Here is a 13,598-nt window from a genome sequence, read left to right on the forward strand (position 1 = left end):
GGCAGTATAAATATGAGATTCGCTTAAAGGCATTGAAGACTCCCTCCAAACCGCGTGCCGCCCTCTGAGAAAAGTTAACTTTCCGGTGCTTGCAAGTGAAGTTGTTTTCTTCTTGTCGCTATAAAATACAGACAGTAATGAAACGTGGTACCTTGTTATCTTTTATTTGGACCTGAGATCAGGGAGTTCCATAACAACTCCCTGCTGATATGTACATCGCTTCTATGTAAACTGTGTTGTGGGTATTGACCGTTGCTGTATGTATTGACTGTACAATAGTGTCTAATTACCGACGGTAGAAAGCTGTGTGTGTATTTTCTGGGATCGATGGTGGTGTCTAACGTTTCTGTTACACCTAATTCGAAACTAGGTCAGATTACCGGCATCAGACGTTTCTTTGTGCACGAGTCTTAACTCCCTTTAAACTATTGTTTCTCTTACGTAATTGATCAACAAGAACGTTTAATGTATGCTACCCGGGATGCGCGTATTGATTTTATCATTCTGCGCCCATTCAGTTTGGCAATCGTAGGGCAACAGTATAATAGACAAAAAATAAAGATGTCAGGAACGAGGCTTGAAATGGAGGTGGTGGGGCGGGAGGGGTGGTGGGGCGGAGGGCGAGTGGTGGGGCCGGACGGTACTTTTGTCATCTGGTATAATAATTGCGGGTTGGTTATGGCTTGTTTTAGGTGAATTGGAATCACCTTATTAAAATCTTATTTCTTAGTTATTTTAATATAATATCGTAATTTCTGTCAACTTTATTTTAAGATTTTTCTGGTGCATAAAACAATGGTCCTTGAGATACTTTTCCGAAGACGCTTTACTTTACGTTGTTACTTTACCGTTTTGGAAAATCTTCTGTAATTATCTCTTTTGTGGAATTATTGAAATAGAGTGAATTCGGAATGATATTTTGTTTGTTGCAGAATTCCCGTTGGTCTTTGGAACCCTCCGGATTGCGCCCAGTCTTGTCCATATTGTGAGCATGGCGGGAAATGCGATGCAATTACTGGTATGTGTGTTTGTCCTCCAACCTCTGTGAGAATGGTAAGAAACATGATCGCTTTCCTTCTTTATAATTTGTGGTCTATATGACACTTAAAATTACAAACAAGAATATGTAAACAAACCTCAGAGAGAGAAAGAGAGGGCGGGGAGGGAGGGAGAGAAAACTGTTAGCAAACTACTTATCTACAATAAGCCTGTGTAGGTAGTAAATATGTAAAAAATTAGAAGGTCTGACGTTTCGATTCTATCACGATCTTTTTCGAAAGCTCACTGAAAATCTAACATTATTAAAATTAATGTAGAGGTAGGCTCTACCCCCATTATGCGCATGGTTTAGGTTGCATACTCTATTGGATTGTACTGCAGTTGTTATGCACGTGGAACATTGTACCTCCATTGTTTTATCATACACATATACATAGGCGTAGGAGGCGGGGGGCTGGAGGGATGCAGCCCCCCCCCCAACCAAAAAATTGGGTGAAAATTTGGGCAATATGCTGAGAATTTTCGGGCACCTACTAACAGAAAAATAATTTGCAATGTGTATTTCAATGGTTAAATTGATATTATCATTATCATTATTACTGTAACAACTTCCCCAATAATTATCACCAATATGGAAGGGTAATAACACGGCATATGATTGTATGTTATTGGCATGCGATGTTATAACCGATGCATGCCTATATGATATATGCACATAAAAATGTTGAATGCGCGGAGCGCGCGATAAACTGTTTGGTTATATTTTTCGGGCAAGTCATTACAGCCCCCCCCCCCAATCAAGTTGGGCTCCTACGCCTATGCACACAGAACATTTATTTTGGAGACTAACGTCAGTTAACATGCAAAACATAGGCTGTAGGTTAACGATAAGACCATATCCGAAGGAAATCAATTCAAGCAGAGAGCAAAACACAAGGTCATATCAAGGACGTCCAAAGTGACAAATAATACTTAACTAAACTATCATCATACTCAGTGGCGTAGGAAGGTACTTTTGAGTGGGGGGGGGGCTGAAGACTGATGGCCGGCCTGGGGGAGGGGTCTAAGGGGAGGGGGTGTCCCCCTCCCCTTTGGAATTTTTTGCATTTCCAGGTAGCCTCAGATGCAATTTGGTGCAATATAGCACACTTCAACGCCCACTTCATTTTGTAAACTTAATTTTGTATTTTCACCAGGCCTTAGATGCAATTTGGTGCTCCAAATGAGATTTTTTTTCTCATTTGGAAATGAAAAAGGGGTTTTCTGACTTGCGAAGCGGGGGGCGGAATGATACTTCCGCCCCTCCACATTTTTCACTGGGGGGGGGGGCTGGCGCCCCCCAGCCCCCGGTTCCTACGCCCTTGATCATACTGCTACTCGGAGTTTCACGGGTACGGCTCGCGCACCGATCATCAGGCAACTGAACAACATAAGCTATCTCGGCTTCAGGCGTGTGTGTTTACGGTTAACATGGCGACAGTGCGATAACAGCTCTGTTCTTTTGTTGATGCATCTTTCTTTCGATTGTATTATGGCCAGCTTCTCTTCCGTGCATAGATTGCATGAACCTGATTCGCGTTGCTGTGTGTCGGATTTCTTCAATATGTTCCATTCAATAGTGTAGTCTCTCCCCTTGCTTTTCAGTGCCCAGATATGCTTGGATAGTTCTGTCTCCTTTTCATATTTTTTGTTGCGAAACGACTTCGTGTGGTGCGGTACCTAGATTTAAAGTCACCCCCGGTGAGCCCAACGTATGACCGCGAGTCGGAACCGGAAGTGACGGTAGCTTCGTACACAATTGAGTCGGCTAAGCACTCTCCATGCAGGGGGCAGGCTCCTTTATCTCTACAGTTGCAAGTTGTTCTGGCGTTGTGGGACTTGATGATGGAATCCATGTTTTTCATGCAACTGTATAGCTCACTTTCATGGTGTTTCTGCTGAAGATCTTTCTCAGCTTGAAGAAAAATTTGCAACTTTCAACTTTGTTTTTCTCCAAGATATTTTCCGTTGGGATCCAAATAAACCTCGCCCATAAATATGAATATTTAAACACTACGAACTTCATTGACCAATCGGCCTACGTAATACAACACCATGCTTGATTTGTGTACAGTCTATATGGCAGTTGTACCAGGGAGTTCCATAATAACTCCCACGTTGTACCAACGCAAAGTCTTGAATCTATTTTTAGCAACGGCTCATAACTAAACCTGCATCTCTGATTGGTTAAATTCAAACTAGTGGGTTTGGGAAACTGTATGCGATTAATTTTAACTGTGGAATTTGTCGTGGACACTGTTCTCATTATCTGCAAAAATCCTCAATTACTCGCCAATTAACGTTGTTGGCAGGGAAAAACTTGGCTAATATCTTAGTTTGCTGTTTTGTGATTGTCTTTAACTTGCTGAATAATTAACCCATATTACTACACATATATACCCCTGCACAGTTTATTTACGTAGCCCTTTCATCTCCTAAGCTATCTCTACTTTCATTAAGTCTTTTTTTTCTTGTAAATCTCTTCATCGTTCATTGATCCAAATTTAAGTCTCTGTCCAGCTGTCTCAAGTTTGGTAGGTGTCCTTAATCTGTTTTCGTTTCACTTTGCCTTTGAAGGAGATCCTGCTAGGATCAAATCGCCAGGCCTTCTTAACGATTAAAGTCACCCTAAGCAGGCATTCAACAGTTAGATAAGCAGTTGACTAACAGTTTTTGCTCGTGCGCTCTCTCTCGCATTGAAGTCAACATATAAGTCAGTATAAAAAGAAAAAAGACGACCAAAACACAATCAACAACATTCCATTGGTATGAGTACGTGTACCTCAATGATCATGCATAATAGATTTCCAAAATGGCCGCTGTGTAGTTGCCTACGTGATGAGTACGTACTGTATACAAGTGAGTATAGCCTCAATGGTCATGCATACTAGATTTCCAAAATGCCAGCAATATAGTAGGCTACGTGTAAGACTACAATCACGCAGATGTACTACACAAAAGACTACATTGGCATCTCAATACGAGTATAGTTTTGTGAGTATCAGGACATGATAGTTATACCGGATACTTTATCTTAACCAGGAATGGTAAAGTGTAAAAGGCAAATAAATGACAATGACAAACTACAATTTGAGGAATGCTGCAATAACTCCCAGATTCAGGATTGAACTTTATAGGAATTCTTTTGTTTATAGGGCGTCCATGTTCATACAACATGGTGCTCTAGAACCATTGTTGTGATTTTGTTTTTCAGTGTTTTGTCTTGTATTTACTATTTTATATCTTTATCATAATTTTATTTATTTTTCTATTTAATAATTTGTACTGGAAATAAAGAATTGAAAGAATTATCATAATTTTATTTATTTTTCTATTTAATAATTTGTACTGGAAATAAAGAATTGAAAGAATTGAAAGCTTAAAGACAAATGTGACCTCCTCACCAAATATGCTAGACAGTCAAATAAAGGCTAGCTAACAGTGTATAGTTAACCACTCTGAGATATGTAAACCTTATCATTTCACACTCTCCACATTTGAAATATCAAACCTTACTTTTCAAATCATTTCAACAGACACTTTAGGTGCTATGAGCCGTGTAGTCCATTTCCATAAAGGTAACCAAAACTTAAATTATAATGCCAACATCACATCAGGCTATTTAGAAATGAAATATATCAGAATATCAGTCGTATCATATCAGACTTACATGTAGCGGGATATTATTAAGGAATTCTGAAAACCAAACCATTTATTACTGTTAGTTTATAGTGATCATCGATTCACACCTATCATATTCAGATGTTTATGTTAAGTATCTACTGCCAATACCCATAACCTAATGTGTCACAGCTCCAAGAGAAACAATAGTTAAGATGTGTAAGCTCATTGTCGTCACTTCTTAGACCAGTACTATTAAGTTTGTGAAATACTTTGTTTGAGGATATTATGTGCCTTTACCTTTATGCACTATTCTCTCTAAAGAAGAAAAATGCAAGCAGTGAAGCTGTTTTATCCGTTGTGACTATATTAATACTTCATGAACTTCAGTATTCTAGAAATATTTGAACCTCTTGCAACATTGTGCATTTAGTACTTTTGTAAGTATTGCAGCATGAGCTATTATAGAGTCAAATAAAAAGTGAGTGTTTGCTTTATTTGATAAATAAAACTTTGTCAAACTTTTATATCAGTATTAAACGAGCTTCTTCAACTCTTTGTTCGGTTACTTGCCATAGGCAGGGAAGTAACCTATGCAGTCAAGTGGCCATGTGTGTCTGTTATGCCGTTGCTTTTAACATGATATCCAAGATCAATAACTTCTGCAGTTCTCTTATTTGGCAAGTGGCTTCCCCGTAATTAGTAAAAGAAACCTATTATTTTGGGTGGAGGTTCTCAAAAAGCTGTATCTCCAGAACCTGAACACCAAAGGGGCTCAGGCAAAGCATAGTCCAATAGCCTAATGTAGTGTAAAAGCTTAATACAATTTGGTGTAGGTCAGAGTTCATTTTAGGTCCCAGGGGGTCAAAACTTCAAATCTTTTAAACACAATATCTTCAGATAGGAAACTGTAATGGCTATCATATGTTGTATGTGGCTTCCCTATTATGAGTACAAGAAACAAATGAAGTACATCTACAAAAAAAAGGGTGAAAACTCATTATAAACTTTCGAGGATCCAGTAGGCGTAGGCGTGCCTTTAGTGGAGGTCAAAGGACACACTCTGTAAAACCTGAGAAACACAATCCTTGTAAACACGAGTTCCCAAGTTACATCGCCTAGCTCATATTTGGCGTATCTTAAAGTAAGTACAAGAACCACATTAATTTGAGTGGAGGTCAAATGCCATTTGGGGTCAGCAGAGATCCAAATGTCAAAATATCAAATGGATCTCATCAAGTTCAGTTCTTTGTTGTAACAGTGAGTATGCAAAAATTTCCAAACCACAAATAATGTCCCTCTGTCATTCATTCACCGTTGTGGTGTTATGTCACATGATTCCCAGTCATCAAACCATGAAAGCACTGACTCAGTCTGTTTAGATTTATACTACACTCCATCTGCAGTATTTACTTCAACTGGGGTTATTAGATTGCAAATAACTATTGTGCTGAATCTGTTATGTACTAAAAGGCGAGCCTTCCGCTGGGAGGGTTTTCCCTATGGTTATAATTAAGTTAGCAAATAGCTTATATTATCTGATTTACACAACTTAATTGGGCAAAACAATCGTTAGCATGGAATCAAGTTCCTCACCTTTGTGCTATACATGTCACTTGACCAGTTTACACAATGACCCCTGACTAGTAGTTAAGTTAACACAAAATATAACAGCCTACGTGTAATTCCTTCCTATAATTTCTTCATTTTTTCTCATTTACTAAACATTAATTTTATCACACTTTATTTCTTTGTGTGTGTGTGTGTGTTGAAAGCCGACATACATTAGGTAGTTGCAACGCTATGTCTCACATTACAAGGTTGTGATTTTAACAAGTTATATTTGGTGAATCAAACCAGGTGAACAGAGATGTGAAGATGGCTGCCTTTTGTTGATAATATACATATATGGCATTATTTACATGTACAGTATAATCAAAATACGGGTTCATACATTTGGTTCCTGTGCGTGTACGGTGATATACTCAAAGATATTGCAAGCCATATGACTCACTATGGCAGGCGGCCACAATCGTTCACTAATAGAAAATGGTTTTATTTTCTGTTTTTGTTTGCTTTACATATCACGCAAAGTATTCAACAAAGGCCATTGTTATTTATGATTGACTAGTTGCGACTGCACAAGGAAGATACAAGAAAGTGTTATTGCCAAAGGGCACTTTGGTATAGACCTTGTAAACTTTGCCCGTTTCTTAACCTGACAACGACGCAAATGTGTTCCTTTCCGCAAAGCTTGCATCGTTGATTGTATATATATTTCCTTAACTTTGTGCAAAGTTCAGTCTAAAATCTCATCAATCTAATAAACAGCGCAAACGTTATTTGCATTGTTTGAAATGAAAAGCAAGCGTTCAGTGTTCATTGTAGAACCGATGTGAATCAAAAAGGTGTCGTTCTCTGGTTGTGTAGACTGTTGTGTTTCTGAACCTCTTTGTTAGTGACTACCATACCATACCGCCGTTGAGGTCACTGCATAATACCAAATGAGCCTAAGGTGACTACAGCAATACACTCCTAACCATTTGTGACTGCAACACCCATCTTAACCTAAAGCGTGACTAAATCAAGTTAGTTTTTATCGAACCCCTCGTTGCTGCTATAATTTGGGAAACAAATATGGATCGTTTAGGAATTTTCGTTATTTTAATCTTTGTCAGTTCAGTTTCATGTCAAGAGTGTGAGCCTTGTCCCGATCTTTGTCGTTGTACTGGTACTAATTTATACTGCGAAGACCTAGGTTTGACTTCGATTTTCTCGTGTGGACTGTCGTCCTCTTATTCCAGATATTATTTTACTGGCAACAATATCAGTATAGTCAACTGGAACGATGTGCCAACGTCGGCCCCAAAAACTGCCCTCATCTTCGACTTACAACACAATAATATAAAAGGTTCGTCGGGAACATACGTGCCGAATGTCAATGGCTTTATAATTATCTATTTGTCGTTCAATAGACTTGTCTCGTTTCCATCCAACTTTTTGGAAATCAAATCTTGGCAATCAACATGGCGTAGACATTTGCGACTCTACGCCAAAGACAACGGTATGACGGAGGTTTCAGCTCGTGCAGTTACTCTGCATGACAACTTAGATACTTTTTTACTTGACTTACAGAATAACAAGATAAATTATATACCCCACGACGCATTTAATTTTCAGTCATTATCTGCAACAATTATCTTGAAGAATAATAATATTCTGTCGTTCTCTAATATCTGCCTTCGATGTCTTCTTGATATGACATTAAGTTCTTTATCGTTGGATGTTAGTTACAATTTGATTGAAGGTTTGGATTACAAAGAGGAATTATTCCTCAACGAATCCGGAATTTTAGCGTCCATCAATTTGGATAACAATCCATTTAATTGTGACTGTACACAAAGGTGGTTTGCTTATGACAATTCATCTTTTAGGAGTGCTGTTGTACAAAATAGTAATGAACATTGTATCAGGCCCTCCTGGTTGGACAGGTTCGACCGGTCATATAGATGTGCCTCACCCCTTACATTACAAGGTTTCCTTGTTACTTCGTTGTCTCCTCACGATTTCACGTGTCCTCCTCGGCTAGATCCTAATGCTACATTGACTGCTGAAACCATGCTAGGGGATACATTGGTACTTCGCTGTCCTACCATTGGTGCTGATCCTCCGACTCGGCGTTATGACTGGATATTTACTCCAAGCAAATCATCGGAAGTGTTCGTAAACTCTGGCTGGGACTACTTCAGACAAACAGAGACAGAGTATCTGACAGTCCAAGGGCTGACATCGGCGGGTACTTTCATTTGTCGACCGTTGAGTCCGCATAGTTCGCTTTCCATCAATATCAGCGTGTCTGTGAAAGATTCAACGCAAGAGGTGTTAACCACCAGATCTTGGCAACCTGATATCACTGGAAAGTCAGACACAAATAATGGAGGAGAAAAGTATTCTTCTTCATTGCCTTTCGTCATTGCCGTATCATCGATTATGGTGATTCTTCTGGTTATTCTAATAATTTTGGGTTTTATGCAGTACCGGCTAGTTAATGCAAATAAAGCAATAAAATTACTCAGAGGAACCACTGTGGAACAGGCAGCGAAGGTGAAGCCCAGAAAAGACATCAAAGATGGCCATACATCTCAGCCGAAGCCTCTTACTATTTCTGGGTCATGTCCAAATGATGATGATGTTTATGAGATGATCGATATCGTCGCAGACGAAAGTGCTGGAATGTCAGCGAAAACATCCGCAAAACAAGGAGGGAGGATCGGAAATTGCTATGAAAAAGATTGGCGAAAACCTTAAGACTCTTTGAATAAAGATAATTTACAATTCATGATGGTAATATGCAGTTTAAAATTGGACTCCCGAGAGCACAGGTCATAGAAAGATATTTGGCTAACGTGTTAACGAAATCAAGGAAATGAACATGAATTGTGAGTTATATGCTTCAAAATAATAAATAAAGAATTGGTCTAGAGTCATCTTGTTTTGCAAACTTGCATTGATGCATTTGTACATTATCCTTACTTTCTCTGCGTTATATAGCAGATCAACCCCACTTCCTCTTCAGACAAAACTAGCATATATCACTTTTCATATTTGAGATGCTTTATTTCGTGAGCAACTTTCTTGAAAAAGAGCGCATTACTTGGCATGACCAGTTGTCTCGGTTTTAATTACAGTAGGTTAATGAGGGAGATGACATCTGTTTCAATTTCCTTCTACAGTCAAAACAATGTATAATTATTCAAATATGAAGCATATTATCAACAGGTCTTTGTTATTATGTTTAGAGAGCCAGAACAGCCGTATGGACCCGCTCTTTGTCGTCATGGCATTACACTACAGTCTTTCCTATACTGGAATATGGGGACTTAAGGGGTAACGTGGGATAATACAGGAGTATATTATTTCTTTTGGAGAACAGGTCTTTGCTATCATGTTTAGTGAGCCAGAACAGCCGTATGGAAACGCTCTTCGTCACATGTATAACTATATACTAAGTCTTTCAAATACGGGAATATGGGGACTTAAAAAGTAACTGATATCATACAGGAGTAACGTGACATGATACACATTGTCTAAAGTATGTCCTGTGTTCAACACTTTTGTTCATTTTGCGAAGACGGTGAGCAGGTTGGTGGCGGGGAAGGACGATTACGGGACTATGTAATGTTTGATGTCTTAGGTGAAGTTATCAGTTTTTCATTTAATATATTTTAAGCTTATATTGGTTTAGATGGTATTAAATATTAATTGTAGTGTTTATCTTATGAATTCGTTTTTCTTTTAATGCAACTGAACAATTGGTTACTTACCGACGGTGATGGAATTCTACATTTTGATTTATATTTTTGAGATCCAGCTGTACTCCTAATACTGTAATGATGCAGTTTTTAAGCCTATTAAAGCCCCCAGGTGTATCCCTGATGCTGTAATAATGCAGTTGTTAAGCCTCTTTCAGCCTACACTAGTACCCCTGATACTGTAGTGATGCAGTTGTTAAGCCTCTTCAAGCCTCCAGTTGTACCCCTGATACTGTGATGATCCAGCCTCTTTAAGCCTACGGTTGTATCCCTAATGCTGTAATGATGCAGTTGTTAAGCCTCTTTAGGCCTTCAAATTGTACCCTTGATGTTGTCATGATGCAGTTGTTAAGCCTCCAGTTGTACCCCTGATACTGTAATGATGCAGTTGTTAAGCCTTTAAGCCTCCAGTTGTTACCCTGATGCTGTAATGATGCTTTTTGTAAGCCTCCAGTTTCAGTTGTACCCCGGTTGCTGTAATGATGTCAGGGGTGGTGATTTGTTTCAAATATTTGGGGGGGGGGGAAATTTGCTTGGGTGCAGGCGAATTACTATCAAAGCGGAGCGCCACCATTGGTTGGCGCGCAGCGTACAAGAAAATTTCTGGTTTTGATAGCCCCCCCAGATCACCGGAAATTGCACTTCTCAGGCTTGAAAATGACCAACCAGATGTACACTTTTGCCTCAGAACCAAGTTTTTCCCAATAGTTTTTTTTTTCATTCATAACCTTTTTCAAGATTGTCACCAGTCACACATCATGTTCGATCATCATCGCATCTCCTGTGGATCATTGCTTTTGTAGGTAATTCTACGTAACGCCCCACAATACCCGTCAGCCCCACTTTTCAAGGTATTCAGCCCATTATTTGTTCATAATTTGAATAATAAATTAACTTCAAAACATACCCAATAATGTTGCACAAAATTTCATCTATGGACAACCAATATAGAAAAACCCCTTCAACCCCTAACAGACCGGTCAAAATTGCACGAGTAGAGGGAAGTATGATGAAGAATGTTGGTCAAGGAATTTTCGAAAATTCAGACACAGTTAATTTATTGGTGTACAAATATTAAAGCCTCTTATAAGGGCTGCTATAAAACTTCGATATTTTATATATATATATATATATATATATATATATATATATATATATATATATATATATATATATATATATATAAATATATTGCGAAGCGCAAAAGAAAATTTTGGCCGAAAATGCCTCCCAGATCGCTGGAAATGGCACTTCCCAGGCCTAGTAAGTTGCATCTAAGCATTTTCTATTTTGAAATTACTAGCGATATCATAAAAAACACATAATATATGCTAAAAAAAACTATGCCACCAAATATTGGGGGATATTAGATACTATATCCTCCCACCTAAAATATTGGGGGGGGGGGGACATGTCCCCCCGTCCCGATCATGATCGCCGCCCATGTATGTAGCATGAAAAGGTATTATCACCTACTACATCGAGAGATATTCAACTTTCACATATATATATATATATATATATATATATATATATATATAATGGTTAATTGTTTGTTATGCATGCTTCGTTGCAACTGTGATATGTGGCGTTACGTTTTTGCAATATGCAGTATTTTTCTACTCTTCTCCATTATGCGACTGAAACAAAGTACACAGAAGGAACTTCCCAAAACAAACGCTTTATCATCGACGGCAGATCTGTTTGATGTTTACTTCAATTTCATGGTCATGGATCACAGCACTAGGTGTTAATTAATGCCAAGGACACCTAAATATTGCATTTATGTTTATAACAGGATTTGTTGAACTCAAGCTGTACTTTGCGATAAATTTATCATAAAAAAACTGATGTCATCATTCATACTCCTAATTCATACGCAACCGTTTATAGGAATTAAGATAGGCCTATATTTAGGCCTACCTCGTAATACATCTATATAGAGTGACAACAGTCGAAAAGATGAAACACTCAACTGCTTTCAGTGTAGAAATAAGTCAAAATTATCGAAATTTTCAAACATGAAGTTGACATCTACAGAACGATAAATCTCCAGGTGCATGAAGACCACAAGCCCCATCGGTTTTTCCGTCTCACGTTTTGGTTTCGATGATAATCGTAACCTTTGTAGTCATGCAGCCGTATGAGTGCATGTGTGGGTGCTTGTGTCTGTGTGTGACCCCTTGCTTGTAAACACGATATCTCAAGAAGGGAAGCTTGGACCAATCTCATATTTAGTATGTAGTTACGACACGTTAAGTACAAGGAGCCTGCTTTTTGTGGAGGTCAAATGTCAGTTGGAGTCACCAGGGGTCAAATTGTGGAAACCTTGTTTTATAATGTACCGTATCTCCCACCAACCAGCCTATTTGGTAACATTTGCGTTACGTCTCATTAGAGTATGTGAGGCTGTTAGCAATTGGAAATGAGATTAAGGGCATCTATCAAAGCGGAGCGCCACCATTGGTTGGCGCGCAGCGTACAAGAAAATTTCTGGTTTTGATAGCCCCCCAGATCACCGGAAATTGCACTTCTCAGGCTTGAAAATGACCAACCAGATGTACACTTTTGCCTCAGAACCAAGTTTTTCCCAATAGTTTTTTTTCATTCATAACATTTTTCAAGATTGTCACCAGTCACACATCATGTTCGATCATCATCGCATCTCCGTGGATCATTGCTTTTGTAGGTAATTCTACGTGACGCCCCACAATACCCGTCAGCCCCACTTTTCAAGGTTTTAAGCCCATTATTTGTTCATAATTTGAATAATAAATTAACTTCAAAACATACCCAATAATGTTGCACAAAATTTCATGTATGGACAACCAATATAGAAAAACCCCTTCAACCCCTAATAGACCGGTCAAAATTGCACGAGTAGAGGGAAGTATGATGAAGAATGTTGGTCAAGGAATTTTCGAAAATTCAGACACAGTTAATTTATTGGTGTACAAATATTAAAGCCTCTTATAAGGGCTGCTATAAAACTTCGATATTTTATATATATATATAAATAAATTGCGAAGCGCAAAAGAAAATTTTGGCCGAAAATGCCTCCCAGATCGCTGGAAATGGCACTTCCCAGGCCTAGTAAGTTGCATCTAAGCATTTTCTATTTTGAAATTACTAGCGATATCATAAAAAACACATAATATATGCTAAAAAAATACTATGCCACCAAATATTGGGGGGGGGATATTAGATACTATATCCCCCACCTAAAATATTGGGGGGGACATGTCCCCCCCCCATGATCGCCGCCCATGAATGATGTAGTTTTCAAGCCTCCAGTTGTATACCCCTGATGCTGTAATGATGCAGTTAAGCCTCCAGTTGTACGTTGATACTAGCCCCATAAATCGTTTTAAAGATATCGGCACCGTTTTTACTACTTACTTAGCAGAAAGGCACTTTTAAATAACGAAAGAACACTTTTCGTTAACTAGAATTGGCACGTGTTATTGATAAAAAAAATGCACGTTTGTGATATACCAGTTTATCACAAACCTGGTATAACTTGTGCCTGATGCAGCACTGGGTGTTACCACAGTATTTGCAATGAAGAGCAACTCATTTTTACAAATGATGGAAAGTCATACTAGTTAGTACTGAAAGAGTACCAGG

At 38.6% G+C, this 13,598-nt stretch overlaps 1 protein-coding gene across 3 annotated transcripts in view; it reads left to right on the forward strand.

The window, feature by feature from the left end:
- Positions 1–13,598, forward strand: part of LOC139974284 (uncharacterized oxidoreductase YjmC-like) — a 51,041-nt gene that overhangs the window by 31,921 nt on the left and 5,522 nt on the right. The window contains exons 10-11 of one of the 3 annotated variants that reach the window (XM_071981333.1): positions 933–1,018; positions 4,575–9,931. The exons of the other annotated variants lie outside the window; for them this stretch is intronic. Coding sequence (XP_071837434.1) covers positions 933–989 — 57 coding nt within the window. The 3' untranslated portion in view covers positions 990–1,018; positions 4,575–9,931. Of the gene's footprint in view, positions 1–932; positions 1,019–4,574; positions 9,932–13,598 lie in introns of those variants that run through there. 3 annotated transcript variants of the gene reach the window in all.

The sequence above is a fragment of the Apostichopus japonicus genome, chromosome 2 (genome assembly GCF_037975245.1).
Source record: "Apostichopus japonicus isolate 1M-3 chromosome 2, ASM3797524v1, whole genome shotgun sequence".
NCBI classification, from domain to species: domain Eukaryota; kingdom Metazoa; phylum Echinodermata; class Holothuroidea; order Aspidochirotida; family Stichopodidae; genus Apostichopus; species Apostichopus japonicus.